Consider the following 22,261-nt stretch of genomic DNA (forward strand, 5'->3'; position numbering starts at 1 on the left):
GCATTTTGCCTAGTTATTTTCTTCTTAGTGGTAGCACAACTTGTGCTCAGAGGGTTCCTGAGCCCCTGACCCCCAACTTCTTGCCGTCCCTATTGTGGTATATGGCACTTCTCCGTTTTATGCCTAAGACCCTTGGGTTCAAGCCCGGCCAGACCTGCCCCAGGTCTTTCTTCCACAGTTACAGGCAAGCTATTTTGAGTGTCTCAGAAAAACTCATGTCCACATGAGTTTAAAGGCAGATCTTGCAAAGAGAGAGGCTAGATCAGCGGTTCTCAACCTGTGGCCCACATGCGACCCAATTAGCACACAGCTGTAGCCTAGTTGTGTGCTAAAAAAAAATTAAAAATTTGCTGCTCTGGTCTGCAAGGGGGCAGGGCTGGCTGAGGGGGAGACAGCATCTGGCAGCCTGCTGGAGTGCTCCTGGCAGCACGGGGCTGGTGAGTGCCACAGGGTACAGGAGAGTGGGTCTCTGGGCGGGTTTTTTTTTAATGGAGATATCCTATCTCCTAGAACTGGAAGGGACCTTGAAAGGTCATCGAGTCCAGCCCCCTGTCTTCACTAGCAGGACCAAGTACTGATTTTGCCCCACATCCCTAAGTGGCCTCCTCAAGGATTGAACTCACAACCCTGGGTTTAGCAGGCCAATGCTCAAACCACTGAGCTATCTCTGCCCTGCTCTCCCACCCCCCACTGGGCTGTGGAGGCACTCTGGGCAGTGAGGGGTGTCGGGGTTCTGGGAGCTAGGGGTGTATGGGTGCTGCAGCACCCCCAGGTTTTAGGCTGCATGGTCCCACACGGCAGGGTCCAGCCCCGTGCCCAGGGTGCCGCTCGTGGCCCCATTCCGTGGAGGGGTCTCTGGGCAGGAGGTGCTGGGCATAGGGGACTGTGGAGGGGTTGGTGGTGGGGGTGCTATGGTTCTCAACCTAAAGCCCTTGTAACACATTGTGGGCCACAATGATAAATAGGTTACACCTTTCCATATTTGTACAACTGGCGCCTCAGAGGCCACTCTTCCCAAGAGGCTCAATTAGCAACCATCTATAACCCTATATCAGTCTCTGGGCCTCTGTGTTAATATAAAAAAAGTTTAATACCATTCCAGCAATAGACTTAATCGGGTCTATGCCAAACTCCCTAACCACTTGGGCTTACCTTCCCAATGACAGATACTTCACTATGTCCAGACTGACCTTTACAGCATAGTCCCCAATAACTGCAAAAATCTGCCTGCAACTGCTGGGCTACATTTTGGTCTCCTTGTTCATTACACGGCATGCAAGATTGCACTTCAGTTGTCTTCAGGCATGGCTAAGGACTAGGTACACCCTAAACAGACAGTCTTTCCAAACAAATCACCATGCCTATGTAAGTAGTAGACTCTTTCGGGTGGTGGAAAGTCCCACTAAAGATCTTTATGGGAACTCCATTTTCACATCCACCACTTCAGAAACAGCTCATTATGGACACTTCTTTCCTGATTTGGCGGGGAGCGCATCTGAGGTGCCACAGCACAAGACAATGGTCCTCACAAGAGACATTGCTTCACATTAACATCCTGGAACTAAGGGCAGTCTGTGTGTTAGCACTTCCTCTGTGATACCGAGGGGCACACTCTAAGGGTAATGTGAGACAACAGTGTAGTTTGTAGCTGTATAGTACAAAAACTGACAAGTGGGAACAAGATCCCAGTCCTTAAGCACAGAATTGCTAAGGCTGTGGGACTGATACTTTTTACATCACACAGAAATCTCCATGATTTACCAGCCAGGCCTTCAGAACAGGGATGGCCATCGGGACCACGCATGGGAAGCTCGGTGGCTCCATTTTCCACAGCATCTGCCAGATCTGAGGCCTCGTCAAGGTAGACTTCTTCACAGTTTCAAGCAATGTAAAATGTCATCTCTTCTGCTCCAGAAGAGTATATGGCCACAATTCCTTGGAAGATTCCTCACTAGAATCTTGACACCACTTCCTGCTCTATGCTTACCTGCCCGTTCCTCTAATCATCAAGACTTTGCTTCAGATTGAGATAAGAGAGGGTGAGGGCTACCATTGTGGCTGAGGCAAGTGTGGTACTTTGTTTTCTGGCAGTGCCTCTCCGCCTTACCCTCAGGAAAGATCTCCTGTCATAAAGCTCAGGTACCCTGACCTATCCCAACCTCCTAGTCTCTGGACCTGACAACTTGGCTCCTAGATGGTTCTCGGGCACAGAGTTCACAGCTCAGCCAATGTTCAGTCAGTCCTTCTGTCTATCAAGAAACCTGCTACACGTAAGACTTACTGCCAAAATGGAAATGCTTCCATTCCTGGTGTTTTCACCACTCTGCAATCCTCTCCGCTCTAGGGATCAGAAGCTCCACTCTAGGGATTCTACATGGCCTATTGGACTTAGACATGAGGTCTTTCAGTGAGCTGAGTTAGAGTACACCTGGCCACCTTTATGGCCTTCCACTTACCTATAGAAGGGGTTTCACTCTTTGCCTATCGAACCACCACCAGATTCCCTAAGGATTTATACAAGTTATTCCCTCTTGTCCGAAACCACGCTTCTCCATGGAACCTTAATCTGGTCCTCAGTGTCTTGAGCAGCTCCCCATTTGAGCCGAAGGCTACCTGGTCCTTCTCACGTCTCCCTTGAGGCTTCATTTCTGATATCCTTCTGGCTGAGGTGATGGCTAGGAGAACTTGGGGCACTCATGTCAGAACAATAGTAAGCTACTTCCTACTATGACAGGGTCATGCTATGCCTCCATCTTCAATTCATCCATAAAGTATCATTGGAATCTCACATCAACCAAGAGATCCATTTATTATATCCTAAGTTCCATACCCCGAGGGAGGAAATTAGTCTCCATACATTAGATGTCAGAAGTGCCTTGGCTTTCTACCTTGGCAGAACTAAGACTTCAGGCTTCTCCCAGACTCTGTATCCTTTGCCAAAAGGATGAAGGGACAGCTAGTTTCCACTCAACTACTGAAGTGGTTTTGGGTTGTATCTTGACCTTCTGAGAAGCTGCTGGGGTACATCCCCCTCACAGAGTGACAGCTGACTCCACTAGGGCCCAGTGATGAGAGACTGATTGGGAATCTGCTACAGTGAAGCATCCATAGATATATATATTTGAAGAACCAGTTACTTACCTGTACAGTAACTTGAGATCTTTTGTCCCCTATGGATGCCCCACCTCCTGTTCACCTTTTCTTCTGCTGTGGAGTCTTCCAGGCTTCGTGGTTAAGAAGGAATTGGATTGGTGGTGGGTCCTCCTCTCCCTATATGACCTTACGTGGGAGCACAAGGCACACCTCTGAGATTGTGGCCTTTCACAATCTCCAGTTGAGAGTACACGAACATGCATATATCTTACAGTGAAGCATCCACAGAGGCAGAACATTTTGAAGGACTCAAGTTATTGTACTGGTGTGTAACCTCTCCCTTTTTATCCTGAGCTGTGTCTTTATAGGAAGATATACTTCTGTTGCTAAAACAACTTGATACTTTCTTTATTGGAATGCTCAGGGGGAGGGGAGAAGTTCCTCTTACATATTACTCATTTCTTAAGGGATATATAATATCTTGTCCGGTTAGTATATCATGGTAGTGCTGAAATATTCAAGAACGAAAGACTTACTATGGGAGAAGGAGTAAATTAAGGTAGAGAACTATGCTATTTTTGTAAAGGTTGTATTCTTATTGCTATATACTAATATTCAAACCCCTTTTAGAATGTAATTCCTATCTTGTTTCACTAATGAAAAGACTACAGCAGATAGATTTTCAGGTAAACTCGGCTGGAGCGGGCGTACAGACTCAATTATTCTCTTAAAATTTGAATGGTGGTTTCAGATAGGAAGGGAATGCTGTAACTTACTGTGCTGTGTAAGTATTTACAATGACAGTGACACAAGTCAGCTGATGTAAGAGCGTTATCTGGATATGATATGTCCTTCAGAGAGCTACAGTTAAAGTACATACAGCTTTCTTTCTCTAATAAGTTATCTAGTAATAATATTCCCACTATATTTAATTGTAGAGAACAGTAATTTGGTCTCAGGATGTGTAAGGTCATTACACACAACATCATTCTGTATCAGGGTTGGGCAAACTTTTTGGCCCAAGGGCCACATCGCAGAATAGAAATTTTGTGGCAGGCCATGAATGCTCACAAAATTGGGGTTGGGGTGCAAGCTCTGGGATGGGGCTGGGGATGAGGAGTTTGGGATGTCGGAGGGTGCTCTGGGCTGGGATCGAGGGGTTTGGAGAGTGGGAGGGGGATCAGGGCTGGAGCAGGGGATTGGGACGTGGGTAGAGGCTCAGGGGGATGCAGGCTCCGAGGGGCGCTTACCTCAAGCAGCTCCCAGAAGCAGTGGCATGTCCCTTCTCCGCCTCCTACGTGGAGGCGCAGCCAGGCGGTTCTGCTCGCTGCTGCATCCATAGGCACCGCCCCTGCAGTCCCATTGGAGCATGTAGGAGCTGGAGCGGGGCCATGCCGCTTCCGGGAGCCGTATGGTGCGGCCCCGACCCAGCGCCTTGGCCGGAGCGGGGCCAAGCCACTGATGCAGCCCCTGACACAGTGCCCCGGCCGGAGCGAGCCGCGTGGTGTGGCCCCGGCCAGAATGCCAGAGGGGGACGGAGCCGCTGGTGTGGACCCGACCCAGTGCCCTGGCCGGAGCGGGGCCAAGCCCCTGGTGCAGCTCCGACCCAGCGCCTTAGCCGGAGTGCCTAAGCGGGGCGGAGTCGCTGGTGCATGGGCCAGCTTAAAACTGCTCATGGGGTGGATGCGGCCTGCGGGCCGTAGTTTGCCCACCCCGTTCTATATTCTTTCTACCAAATCTGAGTCTAGAACCAATTCTTAATTTTCTCATTTAATGAAAACACTGTCCAATTGCTGTGTAATGACACTCAACAAAAAGAAAACAAATAGCTTGCACATACACCATATACAAATGTATTTACTTTACTGGAGGATTTGCCATACCGGAACCATCAACTCAACTCTTCTGCATCTTGGCCTCATGATTCAAAGGAAAGCAAAAAATAAAATCCATAATATTTGAGTAGTGGTGCAGTTATGGGCGTGATTTGGGGAATCTTCTTGATCCCTGTAGATATCAGTTGAGGTCCTTGAGTAAGAGAATGTCTGTTGTGTTGGATGGTTCAATTAAACAACCTCTTAAATAGTCTTTCACAGGTTAAAAGAATGCTTTAGATTCAAAAAAAGCTTTTAGAAGCATTTCAAGTCTTTAAAATTAATGCTCTTGTGGCTAAAGCACAGTCCTGGGAGTCAAGTTCCCTGCTTTCTAGTCCCAGTTCCACTGCTGAGGTAGTGTATGACCTTGGTAGGGCAAGTCATTTGACCTTTATGTTCTTGTTTCCTGATCTGTGAAATAGGAAAACCGGAGACATTGTTGAGACTAAATTCATTAATGTTTTGTAAAGCGTTTTGAGATCCTCTGATGCAAGTTTCCATAAAGTGCCAGATATTCTAATTATGAAAACTTTCAGTGGCAGAGGGTTTGCTAAGTATAGATAAAATTATTCAGAAAAAGTAGGTTTTACACTCTGGGTAATATTTGTTTTTTACCTAGGGAGCAAAGCTTGAAAAGAGAAGCCCCAAAATTTGATGACTCTTAATTTTTTTATAACATACTCTCTCCTTATTTGAGTGTATATAAAGCTTAGGGTTTTACTATAGTGCCATCCTTGAATATCACTTTAAACCCCATTCAGTACAAGAAGACTTTTAAAATTCACACATACCTTTCTTTTTGGAGTAGATTAACATATTTATTAAATCTTATTTTACCAGGATGTGCACATTGCAAAGCTTAATCTTACTTACATTGCAGTAGTGGTGGCAGTCCTTCATTCTGAGAAATGTATTGCAAATTGGTTACATACATAAAAGCAAATAAAATTGGTTTAGAAATAATTTTTTTTATGTTGGAGAGAAATTTGCTTTAGGTGTATGAATACTGGTGGAGCAGGGAGTTTGGCACACACTTGATATGAAAGACAACAAAGGATAAGGATAGCTTTTTAAATATTGGCTCACACAGTTCCTCTAAAAAAGCATAATGTTTATTTCCTTCTTCCCATTGTTGTCTCTAGGTTCCTAAAATAATGGACTTGTATTTCATTTAATCTTAAATCAGATCAGCTGTGTGCTTTCTGCTAATCAGCTTGGTATTTAAAGTGAGGGCTGTGTTAAGAAATCAAATGTGCATAAAACATGCTCTTAAACAAGAAAATCAATGGATGGCATAAAATCACTGCAAACCAGGGGATCTGTTTTTCAGTATGAGGCATTAATTGTTAGTCTGACAAATGCTTACTTGAACATTTTGATTTAATGTAGGATAGTACTGGTATGAAGCTGTGGAAGAAACGATGGTTTGTGCTTTCTGATCTGTGCCTCTTCTATTACAGAGGTAAGTTTTCTTTAGAAAGGTTTGTTTTTGTTTTACTTTGGAAACAGGAAAATCTTACTGTCTTTTTTTTAAAAAAAGAAAAGTTTTTAAGAATTGTTGACATAAACTGTTCTTCCCCCACCCTTCTGTCCCCTGCCCACTACAATTGAGCCTTTAAAATAAAGCTAATCCTGTCTTCTAATTGGTGAAAGGGTGCAAAGAGCTGTTGGTTAACTTGACATGTAAAATCAGCACACTAGTAGAACTAGCTGCACCTCCCAGGTCAGAACCAACTGCTGAGATTGTGTGTTTGTCTGGCTATGCCAGAAGGAGGACAGGAGGCACTGGATGTGGTTTAATTAGGCTGTAGCTTTATTGTTAAATATCTGGGAGTATGTGGCAGATAGACTAGTACAGGGCAAGTAATTCCATAACCCTTGCCATATACTCGGGGACTGTCCCCTTACCCATGTTGGTCCCAGCCAATCCACTGTTGGGACCCAGCCACCCCCCCTCATATGAGGGTTGTGCAGGGGAAGGCTATAACGAAGGGGGTTGACCCCACCACCACCCACCCACCATACCAGTTGTAGGAACCCCAGATCCCCTTTCTCTGCTCTTTTTAAAATTCTTTACCAATCCATTTTATGAGATCAACATATCCATTCTCTGTGGAGTACCTGCACTGGACATCCACCACAAGGTTGCCTGGTCCAGATAAAAGGGGGCTTTTCTGGCACAGCTCTCAGTATAAATACCCCCCCCCCCCCCCAACTGGGGGGGGGGGGGGAGTGAGGGCAAGTCACCATGCTGACTTCGTCTGCCTTTCCTTGCTTCCTATATGGAGTAGGAAAACCTTTGGGGGAGGGGGTCTTAAAGGGGCGATGACCACTTTCCTACCAGCCCAGCCACACTTGCAATTAAAAGGGTAATTCCTCTTCTCTGTTAAAACAAAGGGCCCCACCCTTTAATATGTACTGGGGGCATTCTTCCTTTCTTATTTGTTTGTCTCAAAGCCTTCTTTGCCAGGCAGAGCAAAATATTGTGTAAATAATTGACGCCTCTAATATTTCATCACCTTGCTGGCAGTTTTTTTAAAATTTATTATGTTAGTGAGTAGATATGCCAAGGTAAATTTGACTTCAGCTGCAAAAATGATAAACTGATTATGGGGAAGTTGACTCCTAGAGACAGACAGGGAGGGCAAAAACAGTGATGTTTGTGATGATGGAGAGGGGCGGGGAAAAAGACATTTCTCCGATCTACCCAGCTCTCTTGGATACTCATCAGGTGTCTGAAATGATAGAAATGTCATATGTGGTGTTCCCAATCTCCACTTTTGATGCTGTTGCTGAAACTGGGAGCAGTGGGTGATGAAACAAAAATACCATGACATATAATTCATGATCTCTCATGAGAGAGAAGGTGCAAGCCATAATTTAGATATTCAAAGCTAATCAGTAGTTTTGGACTTTGGCAGAGGTGTATGGCATTTTGAGTTTATTTTGAAGAATCATAGAATATCAGGGTTGGAAGGGACCTCAGGAGGTCATCTAGTCCAACCTCCTGCTCAAAGCAGGACCAATCCCCAACTAAATCATCCCAGCCGGGGCTTTGTCAAGCCTGACATTAAAAACCTCTAAGGAAGGAGATTCCACCACCTCCCTAGGTAACCAATTGCAGTGCATCACCACCCTCCTAGTGAAAAAGTTTTTCCTAATATCCAACCTAAACCTCCCCCACTGCAACCTGAGACCATTACTCCTTGTTCTGTCATGAGCTACCACTGAGAACAGTCTAGATCCATCCTCTTTGGAACCCCCTTTCAGGTAGTTGAAAGCAGCTGTCAAATCTCCCACTCTTTCTTCTTTTCTGCAGACTAAATAATCCCAGTTCCCTCAGCCTCTCCTCATAAATCATGTGCTCCAGCCCCCTAATCATTTTTGTTGCCCTCCACTGGACTCTTTCCAATTTTTCCACATCCTTCTTGTAGTGTGGGGCCCAAAACTGGACACAGTACCCAGATGAGGCCTCACCAATGCCAAATAGAGGGGAATGATCATGTCCCTCGATCTGCTGGCAGTGCTCCTACTTATACAGCCCAAAATGCCGTTAGCCTAGTAAACAGTGAAAATGATTGTACTTGTTTGAAAAATGTGCAGCACATTTCTATGCTAATCAAGGTAAACTAAGTCTCAAAGCAGAAAAGCTTTCCTTGTAATTCTGGTTAGTTCAAATTCTGAATTATTGGAATGCAGTCATCATGCTTGCAGTCAGCACTTGAGATTACATGTTGTTGGATAAACCACTGCTGAGTCAAAATTAGTCTACTCAGTAGGACTGTAATTTAGACATGGAGACATTGGTTGAGCTTCAGTTATTTTATTTAGTTAAATGGCCAATGCATATTTTGTGTTTTTCCTGGTAACGTTTGCCTACTTTTCGGAAGTCCTTTAAGGGTATGTCTGCACTGCCCTTGGAAGTTTCATTTGTTTAATATTCTAGGTTGGTTGAATCTCTGATTTGTTTTTCTCCCTAATGCAACGGAGAGCTTATTTTGTTTTGGAAACCTAAAAGTCTAAGGGTATGTCTACCCAGCCTGCAGCAGCAAGCCTCCCAGCCCAGATCAATGGATCAGGGCTCACACTAGCACTCTTAAGAATAGCTGTGTAGATGGTACTTTAAAGTCATAGTTTGAGCTCTGAAGCATATGTAGCTGTCCATTCAGCTATTAAACATAAATAAAACTATGTGTTCAGAGGTCTGTGTCCAATTTCCCATTTGTTCTATGCTTGATTAAGGTGTTAATCGTAGGCTAGATAAGAGACACGGAAATAAAAGCAGTTGTCTAATCTGTATAAAGTAAGAAGCTGAAGTTTCAGACAGCTATTTTAGCTATCGTTTCATTACTGAGACATATTTAAATCAAAAAGTGTTTCAACAATGGTTTACAGTTACTAGAAATGGTTATTAAAACAAAACAAGCAGACAAATTCTAAACCCTATCCTTTTGAAGTTGTTTATGCTAGGTTAATGCTATCTCGTTCAGGGATTTAGATGAAAAGGGGAAAATGTGCACTTGCTCTTCAATTGCAAACAATATTTCTGGTTGTCTATCTGACTGTAACACCAGTTTTAAAAGTTTGATAAGGTTTAGTCCAAAATTTTACCATGTTAAAATCCAATGTGAAGTCTTGATTTAAGGGTAGAAAGAAAACTGATTTCATTGTAATTTTTAAATGCTTAGAGTATTATGTTTATCTGTTTTCACTGGGGAATAAGACTGACTGCTTTCACATAGAAAAGATATTGCTTGCAACAACAAAAAATCGTATAGAACAGCATAAGAAGATTCTCTCCGATTTGAATGAAGATGGATGTAGTGGGCAGAGTAACCTAGATAACAGCTCAGATGATGGGAAACAGATTTTTAAAAATTTGGAAACTATAAGCATAGTGTGTTTTCAGAACACACTAGTTTATTTGGAGGAGAAAATGCCATGTTGCCTTTTCAAGATTTTTTTTCATATTCTGGACTAGAGAAGAAAAAATGATACATAGCACTTTGGAGAACGCGGGATCAAGCCTTCCAGCCCGGGTTGACAGACTTGGGGTAGCGGGACTTGTGCTAGTGTTCTAAAAATAGCTGTGTAGACAGCTCTTTGAAGTTGCAGCTCAGACTCTGTAGCTTCACCACCTCTGTAGGTTTCAGAGCCAAGCTCCAGGCCAAGCCACAACTTCAAAGAACTGTCTACACAGCTGTTTTTAGAGCGCTAATGCCAGCCCCACTAGCCGAAGTCTGTTCCCTCCCCGCCCCCGACTGGGAGGCTAGCTCCAAGACACTGTGTATGTCTACACTGCAGTTCAAGCCTGGGCTTGAGCCTGAGCTCAAGCCTAACCCCCTTCGCATCCACACACCAGTTGGGCTAACCTAGGCTTCTAAAACCTGCAGGGCTGAAGGGTCTGAGCCTTACTGCTTTTCTGCTTGACTCAGGTCCCAGAAGTCCTCCAGATGTTTCCCAGAGTTCCTAGCAGCAGAGGAGTAGCGCTTCAGGCAGCAAGCGTGGCAGCCAGAAGTGCCATTACTGTCTGGCTGAGCCTGCTCCCACTTCCTGCTCTGTTTACTCCTTGCTGCTACGCAGAGTTTACCCAGAGCAGGGAGCAAAGCTGACGTGCGTGAAGCAGCTCCTGGCTGCCAGGATGTTGCAGGTCACATCCCTGCCCGGGCCATGCTGAGTCCGGAGCTTTGTCACGCTGTGTCCCTGCAGGAAAACTGCTTAATACTCGCTCTGCTATATGGCCCTTGCTCCCGGACCTCCCCTGCCCTCTCTGGGGCACCCAGACATGGTACACTGTCAGGGCAGTGAGTGGGAGCCAGCCCCCAAACCACCTATAGCCTTCCATGACTCCAGCTTCATCTTCTCCTTGCTATGGGGCAGCTAGGGGCTGGCTCCCATGACATATAGCTAAAATGTCAGATTTGCACTACTCGGTGCTTTTGTAGTATAAATCTAAAATTCTGTAGAAACTTTAAATAGTTCAGGATATGGCAAAATGTATGATTTGTAGTGTCTATATTGTAGGTCTTCAAATCAGTTAAAATGCTAGAGAAGGAGTGTAAATATATTAAGGAGCATAAACTGTTGTCATATGGGATTTAAAACATTCAATCTTGTAATTCAATATGCCCGACTTCAGTCAGTAATTGGAAAGGATGTGCAAATTGGCTCAGAGGCCAACATTTTTAAAAACTATTTTGAAATCTTTCTGCTCTCTCATGTATTAGCAAGTTGTAATGAATAAACAGTGGGATGCAAGTGGTTCTTTTGTCACTGTCTTTTGCCTTACACTTTCTCAAAGATGAGGAGCATAAGGTAGTATATTTTATTGGACCAACTTCTTCTGGTGAAAGCGACAAGCTTTTGAACTACACAGAGCTCATCTTCAGGTGTACTACTTCCACACCTTTTCCAGTCATTTACATGTGTGCAAAGTGGTGCAAAAGACAATTATTCTGATTGGGAAGCATTTTACACTTATTGTGCACTTTAGGCCTTGATCTGCAAAAGATCTATGCACATGAGTAAGTCTCATTGGCATCACTGAGATTACTCATAGGCGGCATGTATAAGAGGCTTGGGGAGATTTAGCCTCCCCCATAATGGCTGGCCATGCAAGGGGCAAGACATGCTGGCTGCGGCGCAGATCACCTCCCTTTGGAGGCACGCTGGCCAAGTACCTTTGGAGCACCACCATCAGAAGCTCCCTAGAAATGGGGAATCCACTGGCACCTGGATTGACCCCGCCCTCGCGCTGCCTCTTCTCCCTGAGGCGCCCTGCCCTCGCTTGCCCTTAAGACATGAAAAAAGTGGGCAGATATAGCCCTCCCACTTTTAAAAGTGACAAGCACACACTCCTTCCAGCGTCCCTTAGCTGAGTTGCTCTGGCATGAGCATGCATAACCTCTCACTGGCTGGCCCAGCTATAGGACGATGACTCCTGCTGTGCATGCTGGTTTGTTTACCTGCCATGTCGGCAGGTTCGGCCGATCGCGGCTCCCACTGGCCGCGGTTCGCTGCTCCAGGCCAAATGGGGGCTGCGGGAAGCGGCGCGGGACAAGGGATGTGCTGGCCCCCATTGGCCTGGAGCGGTGAACTGCAGCCAGTGGGAGCCACGATCGGCTGAACTGCCGACGCGGCAGGTAAACAAACCGTCCTGGCCCGCCAGAGTGCTTACCCTGGCGAGCCACATGCCAAAGGTTGCTGATCCCTGGTACAGTGAAATACTCTCATTATATTAAAATCTTTATCCCCAAAGTAGTAATATGAAGAAGTTAACCTTGCCTATTGTGAAAAGATTTATATTTGTACATTAATGGCATAGCTCTTCTATTATAGTTTTCTTTGTAGGCTGCGTGCTCAGTTTGGAAAAATGCTATCATTGTGCTTCATAGCTGTCATTAGAGGCAGGTATCCAGTACACTTTATGAACAAATTGTGTCATCTGTGGAAGCGTATCTTAAGGTATATTAAGGCTAGACATGCACTGTCTGTGAAATACAACATTCACCCAGTAATTTGTGAGTTGCAGATTCTTTGGCTTTCGTGTTTCTCCAGTAGTCACAATGTGTCTCTACTGGGGGGGCGTTATTAGTGACTCCTTAGTTAAGCTTATGTTGAGAGATTCAGTTAAAGCAGGATTAAAAATCCTATTTTCCACTTCAGTGAATGAATTTAGTATCTGATGCAAGTCTTTAGAGGACAATTGAATTTTCCATAATATTTGATTAGTAAAATATTTATGGTTTTCACAGGAAACATTTTAAAATGAACCTCCTGTGGCTATCCAGACAGGAGCCTTAGTCTGACTATCTAACTTTAGCAAGGCTGCTGGGGCACTCACTCCTGTGGCATTATATCCCAGAGAGGCTGAGTGAGGACATGAATGTGGGGCACAATGAGGAGGTGGAAGAATTGTCAGTGGGACTGTCTGCCAACCCCTTAGTATCACCCACTCCCAGACCCCTACCTAACCCAGTTCCCAGGCTGGCCCCAATGCCCGATGAACTGTTTGGTTCCAAGGCCACATTCTATCTCTTTCTCTCCCCTCAGTAACTTCTTACCACTGTCCTGTGCCATGAAAAGCTTGTGTTAAACAATCAATCTAGTATCAAAGTAAAATACTCCTGGTGTTCTCTCTGGAGGCTGGCCATCTACTGAAATCCATCCTCAAACACTGAATACAGTCAAATTCTCAGATTTTCAATAAATGAAAAACATATCCAGGGGAAAGGGAGTGTAAATGTATGTACTCTGTGCATAAAAGTATTGTTCTAATCAAATATTATATTTTAGATGAAAAAGAAGAGGGAATATTGGGGAGCATACTTCTACCTAGTTTTCAGATATCGATGCTTTCTTCTGAGGATCATATTAATCGCAAATATGCTTTTAAGGTGAGGGCATTCATTTTCAGTTTAAACAAATATAGAGTGCAGAACACTTTTCACTGTGTCTTTATGCAAGATAGGATAAACAAACTGCCTCTGAGATTGATTATGCATAATACTATATGCAGATGATCCAAACAATTTAGTCTAATATGCAAATGAATTTGTTGTAGATATAGACAGATAATTGCTAAACTTGATGAAGGAGCTAACCAGACGTATTTCATCATTTTGCAGCTCCTTTATTTTTAATTCACATCTCTTAATAAGCACACCTTGGTGGCTTGGAATTGCAGTCTCCATACGGGGCTAGTCTATATCTACATGGCCCTGCAGTTTCAACTACAGGAGTGTGAATCACAGCATGCACTAGCGTGCTGCACTGTAATTCCCCTGTGTGGACAGTGTGGGCATGAACTAAAAGGGCCCTTGTTGGCGTTAACTTAGTCCTGATTAAAGAGGATTAAGTTAATGCCAACTAAGGCTATGTCTACACTAGAGACCTTACAGCAGCACAGCTGTACTGATGCAGCTGCACTACTGTAAGATCTCTCGAGTAGCTGCTCTGTGTTGACAGGAGAGAGCTTTCCCATTGACATAATTAAACCATCCCCAACAAGCGGCAGTAATTATGTCAGTGGGAGAAGCTCTCCCACCAACATAGCGCTGTGCATACTACCACTTAATGCCAGCGAAACTTATGTTGCTTAAGGGTGGGTTTTTTTCCCACCCCTGAGTGACATAAGTTTTGCTGACATAAGTGGTAGCGTAGACATGGCCTTAAATACCTTTTACTTCACATCCGCAGCATTCACATGGGGGAGTTGCATTTCAGCACACTAGTATGTGCTGCCTTTTTAACCCCCTTAGTCTGAAATGCGGGGCCGCATATATAAGCCCTAAGATGTATTTTCCTCTATTGTGCACATTATGTTTGTGAAACTGGGATTGCTAATTAGTGCACATCATGCTGTCTCTCTTTTTAATTTTGGGAAAAAACACATAAGGCATTTACTATGATGTGAATGGATAAAAGAAAAAAAATTGAGTTTAGCGCTTACATCTCAGTATTAGACAAACTATTTTGTGTTTAAATATTTATTTTAGTTGGCATATTCTTTAATCATGAGTAAAGTAATCACTTGCATATTCTCTCCTAACATGGAATTTCATTTCTTGGCTTTGAGTTCCTTTTTGGCTGTCCTTAATGACTGTTGAGCTGTACACCACTGAAAGTTACAATGGTGAGTACAAATTAAAACTTACTGAATTGTTCAGGCTGCAGAAAATGTGTAATTTAATATTTATATTAAGTTAATGTTTTATGAACATCGGTATAGGATTTTTGATGGCAGAAAAATATAAATCATTTCAGCAGGGTACATTCACAGAGAAGCAACAATTAAACTTTCAAGCTAATTCTTTTATTAATCTAATTGCACTGAAAAAAAGCATAACAGTGAATGATATTGTGCAAAATGTTTTCTATAAATTATTTGTAGTGTTTTCATAAACCTAACAACAATGGAGTAAGAAAACAATAACATTATTTGCCTTTTTTTTTTCTTTTACAGAAATCTTGTCTTTTTATTACAATGACCTTGTCATTTCCAATCAGGCAGCTCATCCAAACATGAGGACCTATTATTTCTGCACAGATACAGGGAAGGAAATGGAGCTATGGATGAAAGCCATGATAGATGCAGCACTTGTACAGACAGAACCCGTGAAAAGGTAATGCAGTTTGGCAAACCAGTAGAACAAGGAGTTAATTTCCAATCGTGGGTTTGAGTTTGTTTACTTAAAATGTAAGGTAATTCAGCTGTGCTTCAGCCCCACCAGTGATAGCAATGATGAGAGCACTTATGGGGTATGTCTTCACTGCAATTAGATACCCGTAGCTGGCCCATGCTAGCTGACTCAGGCTCAGGGGCTATTTAGTTGTGGTGTAGACATTTGGACTTGCACTGCAGCCCAAGCTCTGGGACCCTGCCACCTCACAGGATCCTAGATCCCAGGCTTCACCACGAGCCTGAACATCTACACCACAATTAAACAGCCCCTTAGCCTGGTCCCTGCTAGCCTGAGTCAGTTGGAATGTGTCAGCCACAGGTTTTTAATTGCAGTGTAGACATACCCATGTTTGTTGAGAATTTAAAGCCTCTAACCTTCCTCAGAATGACATGGTAGTTAAAATACTAATGGCAGCTAGCAGCTTTTTCACATTTGTGCGCCCATTGTTGCTACTATGATTTGATCTGAACCACTGGTAGTAATGGTGGTACATTTCAAAAGGAAAGTAAATTCCTATGAACGTGGACACAATGAAGAAAAAAGGGCAAAAAGGTATGAAATCAAGCCCACCTCACAATTTGTAAAGCTCAAGAAAAACATTTGCACACTACACACTGTATGTGATAAACTCATTCCTGCTTCACGATTCTAATGTCCTTGCTTCAGACAGTATGCTGATTAAAAATAGAAAGTTCATAAGGAATGCTCGGACCAGTGCTGCTTTAGGCTCAATGCTAACAGTGTTTTGTAGCTATATGCATCTAACCTGTAGTATTTTGAGAGTTTCTCCATTACAAGTGTTCTCACTGACCCTTTTACTTCTGCCTAGTGTTCAGAGACTTAGGGTACATCTACACTACAGGGGGGAGTCGATTTAAGATACGCAAATTCAGCTACGTGAATAGCGTAGCTGAATTCGACGTATCGCAGCCGACTTACCCCGCTGTGAGGACGGCGGCAAAATCGACTTCTGCGGCTTTCTGTCGACGGCGCTTACTCCCACCTCCGCTGGTGGAGTAAGAGCGTCTATTCGGGGATCGATTGTCGCGTCCCAACGGGACGCGATCAATCGATCCCCGAGAGGTCGATTTCTACCCGCCGATTCAGGCGGGTAGTGTAGACCTAGCCTTAGAGGGATGATAGTCTGACTAACAAAAACTCAGAATATACTTACATTTAATATTAAATCTAAGTTAAACAGAAAAAAATCAGAATTTTTAGCTTTAATCCCAGCTAAAATCCCTGAAGAGCACATTAGTTAATATGGGCTTGTGGTTTTTTCCATCATCTTGAAGACAGATTATTAAAATAGAGTAATTTTTTCATTAATCTATGTGTGCCTAGCTCTTTTCGTCTAGGGGTCTAAAAACAAATTACAGATTATTAAGCCTCCCAGTGCGTTTCTGTGAGATAGAGTATGGTAGGATACCTACCCATTGTATATCTGGGTAAACTGAATCCCAGAAGTTAAATGCCTTGCCTATAAAATCACACACTCTCTCTCTCTCTCTCTCTCTCTCTCCCCCCACCTGCCTGCATATAGTAGTCAGGAGTCTTGCTCCTCTGTAGCACTTACAGGGGTTCTTAAAGGTTTTCCTAGCACAGGCTACATCTGAGAGTCGTTGTTTCATAGTCCACCTCCTGCCCCATTCATGATAACCTATCTCAGAAATTTGAGCTCCTTTTTCAAGTGATTGGTCATGTGTATTCCACAATAGGTGTGCGTGCATGCCATGTGCACCGGTGCTGGAAGTTTTCCCCCTTAGCAGTACCTTTAGGGGAGCGCCCCTGGGGTGGCGCTGCTGTGGCGCGGTATAAGGGGCACTGCGCACTTCCGCCACCCTCAGTTCCTTCTTGCCACCAGTGAAGGTGCTTCGGAACTGCTCTGCTCCAGCTCTGCTGTAGGTTTCCCTCTTGGCCTCTGTTAATTCATAGTTGGGGTAGTGCCTATAGTTTATTTAAAAAAAAAAAAAGTTTTAATTAGACTTAGTTAAGTGCGTTTGGGTCGGGGCATGCCCTGTGCCCCGGGCTTTGTCATGCAACACTTGCAAACGGCCTATGCCTGTGAGTGATCCGTGCATGGACTGTTTATGCTGTGTGGGGAAACCCATCTCAGCGACCACTGCAAGATTTGCAGATCCTCCAAACCTCAGACCAAGAAGGAGCGGGACATTCAGCTCCGAGCCATTTTGATGTAGTTGGCCCTGACCCCGACACTGCTCCAAGTTGGCACTGAGCACCGTGGCATCAGTGCGCAGCAACCCAGAGGTGCCCTCCACCAGTCGGCACCACTCCCCGTCCACGAGACACTCTAAAAAGGTGAAGAAGATGTCTTCCCCGCCAAGGCACCGGAGCAAGACTGGGAGAGAGACTAGACCCGCATTGGGCAGCTCTCAGTTCCCATCGGCTTTGTGGCTTCCAACTCAAGTTGAGCCGAGTAGCCCGGCCCACTCCAAGCCAACCTCCCCAGACACCAGTGGCCACATTTGGGTGCCCTCCACACTGGAGGCACTGCAGGTGGCTCGAGACGTTATGTCTTTACCAGTATCACTGCCGTTGTCGGCTCCCCGGTCCAGAGGTAAGCCACTGCTCGGACCCCCACAGTCACCGCCTGGACGGTACCGCTTACGGTCAAAGGAAGGTTCCTGATGCCATTCCCTGCTCAGTGACAGCCCCGTGCGCAGTCCCCGCCGGTCCCCATCGACCCCCACCAGGTTGTCTGGCTGGGTACCAACCGGCAGGGGTTCCAGGCACCACTCTGCCTCAAGGGAACGTAGAGCTTGCGAGGAGAGCGTGCGCTGCCAAGACCGGGACAGATGGCACCGGAGGACGTTGTCTCAGAGAAGGTACTGTAGCCCCTTGCGGTATGGACATCATCACTGTTCCCATTCCTCATCTCGCTCAAGGTCCCCACCGCGACACCGCTCCCGCAGTCCCAGGCATCGATCACTGGCACCTCGCTGTCACGGATCCGCACGTCAGAGCCGGTCATGGAACAGCCGCTACTGGCAGTACTACTGCTCTTCCACACCGCGATCGTGGTCACACGTTCAGCACCACTCCTGATGCCGCCACTCGTCCCAGTCCTGGGATAGCGGTCGATCGTATGCCAGCCCAGCCTCCCTTCGGAATCATCAGTCGATGGGCCAGGCTACTCAGGCTGGACAGCCCGCTCCGCCAGTTCCACAGCAAGTGCAGTGGCACCGGGCTCCTTGACCAGTGCCATGGTACCAATGGGCCCCGTGGGCCCCGACACAGCCCCTGGTGGTGGCTTACTCGGTGGCTGGAGCCTCGGAAAGACCGTCTGCCTCCCTCTCTCGGCCTCCCAGAAAGGAGTCAGTGGAGCGCTCATCCCCGGTCCTGCACTCAGAAGTGGTGGAACCTGTGGCACCCGTGGGGACGCAGAGTACTGCACCCCCATCCTCATCCTCCCCAGATGAGGCGATCACGGCCCCTCCTCCACCAGTCCCGCAGGAGGACACGAAAGCCCACCAAGAGCTGTTGAAAAGGGTGGCATCAAGCCTCAACCTACAAGCTGAGGAAGTGGATGAACCCTTGGACTCCCTCTTCAACGTCCTCTCGGCACTGGCCAGGGTGTCTCTCCCATTCCATGAAGGGGTAGCAAAGATCTCAAATCTCAAATGCCTTGTTGCACACCCCGTGTTCCTTGCCCCCCATTTCTAAGAGGGCAGAACGGAAGTATTTCGTGCCCACCTGTATACCCATCCTGCCCCCAACTCTCTAGTGGTCAAGTCGGTCAATCATAAGGAGCAGCAATGTCAACTCGCTCCTACTCCTAAAAATAAGGACTCGAGGAGACTAGATCTATTTGGTAGAAAGATTTATTCATCCTCAAGCTTCCAACTGAGGGTTGCGAATAACGAAGCCCTGCTGGGTAGATACGATTTCAGTTTGTGGCGCTCCCTGCCCAAATTTGCAGACTCCCTCCAGGAGCGTGTTAAGAAAGAGTTCAAGGCTCTGGTTGAGAAGGGCATGGCTGCCGCCAGGGCAGTCCTTCAGGCAGCCTCGAATGACGCGGCTATAGCTGTAAGGTCTATGGCCTCCGCGGTGTCCATGAGGAGAGCACCGTGGCTCCTTCTGTGCCTCGCTGAACAACCCAGACAGAACTCCTTACAGGACCTTCCGTTTGATGGCAAGGCCCTGTTTGCGGAACAAACCGATGTGAAGTTACACAGTCTGAAGGACTCCCGCATGACATTAAAGACCCTTGGCCTCTGTGTCCTGGTCCTGGCCAGGACCAAGTTCAAACCACAGCAGGCTCCCACTTAGGCCACCCACTCCAGATATGAGCCCCCTTATAAAAAGTCAAGGGACTATAAAAAGCACCCACAAAGGCAATCACGGCCTGCGCCCCAGCCTGGGCCCTCTAAGGGTAAACAGGCGGGAAAGCTCCAGTTTTGACCGGATGCCCAGAGGCAACTTACCAAGGATCCACCCACAATAAAACTTCCCTTCTCCAACCGGTTGTGTGCTTTTCTCCCGGAGTGGTCGCAGCTAACCTCAGACCGATGGGTCCTCAATACTGTCTCCTAGGGCTATACCCTCCAGTTTATTTCTACCTCACCCACCTACCCTCCATCCCCATCCCTCTTCAGGGACCCCTCTCACGAGAGCCTACTCGGGCAGGAGGTGAGGCGATTCCTTGGCTTAGGAGCGGTGGAGGTGGTGCCAGTGGAGTTCAGATGCAAGGGGTTCTACTTCCGCTATTTCCTTATCCCAAAGGCCAAAGGGGGGCTCAGGCCCATCCTGGACCTGCGAGGCCTGAACCAGTGCATGGCAAAGCTCAAGTTTCGCATGGTCTCTCTGGCCTCCATCATCCCCTCCCTGGATCCTTGGCACTGGTATGCCGCCCTATATCTACAGGATGCGTACTTCCACATTCATATATTCGAGGGACGCAGGCATTTCCTCCGCTTCCCAGTTAGGCAGGAGCACTGCCAGTTCACTGTCCTCCCGTTTGGCCTATCCACAGCTCCCAGGTTCTTCACAAAGTGTATGTCTGTGGTAGCAGACTACCTCAGACATAGGGGTGTCCAGATCTTTCCCTACCTCGATGACTGGCTGGTCAAGGGCAGCTCCAGGTCACAGGTACAGGATCACGTAACACTTCTCCTGTCCACATGCACCACACTGGGCCTGTTGGTAAATGACACCAAGTCCACGTTGGTTCCAGTGCAGCGCATAGAGTTCATTGGGGCAATTCTGGACACAACGTCGGCCAGAGCCTCCCTCCCAGTGGACAGATTGGAAACCCTAAGGGAGCTCATCAGCACAGTCACAAGGTTCCCCATGATAACAGCCAGAGCGTGCCTCCAACTCCTGGGTCATATGTCGGCGTGCACGTATGTGATTCGCCATGCCAGACTCAGGATGCGGCTCCTCCAGCTCCGGTTGGCCTCGGTATTCTCCCAGTCCAGAGACAGGATGGATAAAGTCCTCACTGTGCCCAAACCAGTGATAGCTTCCCTGTGCTGGTGGACCTTTCCAGGGAACATGCTCCAAGGGGTCCCGTTCAGGGGCCCACCCCCGTCTGTGGAATTGGTGTCCGATGCGTCGGACCTGGGGTGGGGAGCCCATGCAGGGGACGTTCTGACCGAAGGTCTGCGGTCCACACAGGACCTTGCCCTGCATATAAATGTCAAGGAGCGCAGGGCAGTCTGTCTGGCATGCGTGGCCTTCCACTCACACCTGGTGGTCAGGGTTCTCACGAACAACACGGCCTCGATGTTCTACATCAACAGGCAAGGTGGGACCCAATCCTCAGCCCTCTGCCAGGAAGCCCTCAGACTGTGGGACTTCTGCATAGCCCATGATATTTACCTGGAAGCCCACCACTTACTGGGCGTCTGGAACTCTCGGGCAGATCTGCTGAGCCAGGACTTCTCCTCTCCGCACAAGTGGTCTCTGCACCCAGAAGCGGTGCACAGGATTTTCCAAACGTGGGCACTCCCCAAGTGGACCTGTTCGTGACCCGGCAGAACCGCCTGTGTCCCCACTTCTGCTCCCAGGGGAGGGTTGGGTGTGGGCACGATCTCCAACGCCTTCCTTCTGTCCTAGTCGGGCCAATTTTTCTATGCCTTTCCCCTGATTCCACTGATTGGCAAGGTCTTAGAAAAGATAAAAACGGACAGGGCCCGGGTCCTCCTGATCGCCCAAGCAACATTGGTATGGGACTCTCACGAGCCTGGCAGTTGCCCTGCTGTTGCCGTTGCCATCCCGCCCGGACTTGCTCTCCTATGTCCATGGTTGCCTCCTCCACCCCAACCTAGCGGCACTCCATCTCACGGCGTGGCTGCTCAATGGTTAGGCCAGGGGGAGAGGACTTGCTCGGAAGGGGTTCAGCGCATCCTCCTGGAGAGCAGGCAGCCCTCCGTGCGTCAGGCCTACCTGCCGAAATGGTCTTCGTTTTCCCAGTGGGACGCAGGTCAGGGTGTCTTGCCTGTGGCTGCTCCGATCCAGCTTATACTAGACTACCTTTTTCATCTTAGAGCCCAGGGCCTAGCGCCCTCATCCGTCAAGGTACACTTGGCAGGCATATCGGCCTTCCACCTGCCAGTGCAGGGTCACATGATATTCTATTATGCCATGACTGACCAATTCCTTAAGAGTTTGGACCGCCTCTTCCCATATGTTAGGCCCCCAGTGGGACCTGAACTTGGTGCCGGCCAGGTTAACTGGACCTCCATTTGAACCGTTAGCTACATGCTTTTGGTCACACCTCTCATGGAAGATAGCATTCCTGGTGGCGATCACATCCGCTAGACAGGTCTCGGAGCTCTGGGCCCTGACCTCCAAACCCCCGTACACGGTGTTCCATAAGGATAAGGTCCAGCTTCGACCACATTCTTAGTTCCTCCGTAAGGTGGTTTCTGCCTACCATATGTGCTACGACATTTTCCTGCTGGTGCTCTCTCCCAAACCCCACGCATCCAGTGAGGAGCGCCGCCTCCACATGCTGGATGTGAGACGGGCTCTGGTTTTCTTCCTGGAACATACAAAACCGTTTAGGAAGTTTTCGCAACTGGTCATCACCTCGGCCAAACGCATGAGAGGCCAGCTGATCTCCACTCAGCAGCTTTCCAATCGGAT

The 22,261-nt window shown here is 46.9% G+C and overlaps 2 protein-coding genes across 34 annotated transcripts in view; both read left to right on the forward strand.

Annotated features, from left to right (window-relative positions):
- Positions 1-22,261, forward strand: part of LOC135972119 (pleckstrin homology domain-containing family A member 5-like) — a 171,803-nt gene that overhangs the window by 140,487 nt on the left and 9,055 nt on the right. For 4 of the 6 annotated variants that reach the window (XM_065567907.1, XM_065567917.1, XM_065567910.1 and 1 more), the window contains 3 exons: positions 6,357-6,429; positions 13,263-13,363; positions 14,976-15,091. The gene's annotated coding sequence lies outside the window, so the exon portion shown is untranslated. Of the gene's footprint in view, positions 1-1,744; positions 1,862-6,356; positions 6,430-13,262; positions 13,364-14,975; positions 15,092-22,261 lie in introns of all 6 variants that reach the window. The other 2 variants (XM_065567915.1, XM_065567927.1) reach the window with 1 other exon arrangement.
- Positions 1-22,261, forward strand: part of LOC101951029 (pleckstrin homology domain-containing family A member 5) — a 158,279-nt gene that overhangs the window by 44,002 nt on the left and 92,016 nt on the right. For 27 of the 28 annotated variants that reach the window (XR_010592753.1, XM_065567891.1, XM_065567887.1 and 24 more), the window contains 3 exons: positions 6,357-6,429; positions 13,263-13,363; positions 14,976-15,091. Coding sequence is in view for 27 of the 28 variants with exons in the window: in XM_065567891.1 (XP_065423963.1) it covers positions 6,357-6,429; positions 13,263-13,363; positions 14,976-15,091 (290 nt within the window). In the remaining variant the exon portion in view is untranslated. Of the gene's footprint in view, positions 1-6,356; positions 6,430-13,262; positions 13,364-14,466; positions 14,602-14,931; positions 15,092-22,261 lie in introns of those variants that run through there. The other variant, XM_042849025.2, reaches the window with a different exon arrangement.

This window comes from Chrysemys picta, chromosome 1 (assembly GCF_011386835.1).
Source record: "Chrysemys picta bellii isolate R12L10 chromosome 1, ASM1138683v2, whole genome shotgun sequence".
In the NCBI taxonomy this organism is placed as follows: Eukaryota; Metazoa; Chordata; order Testudines; family Emydidae; genus Chrysemys; species Chrysemys picta.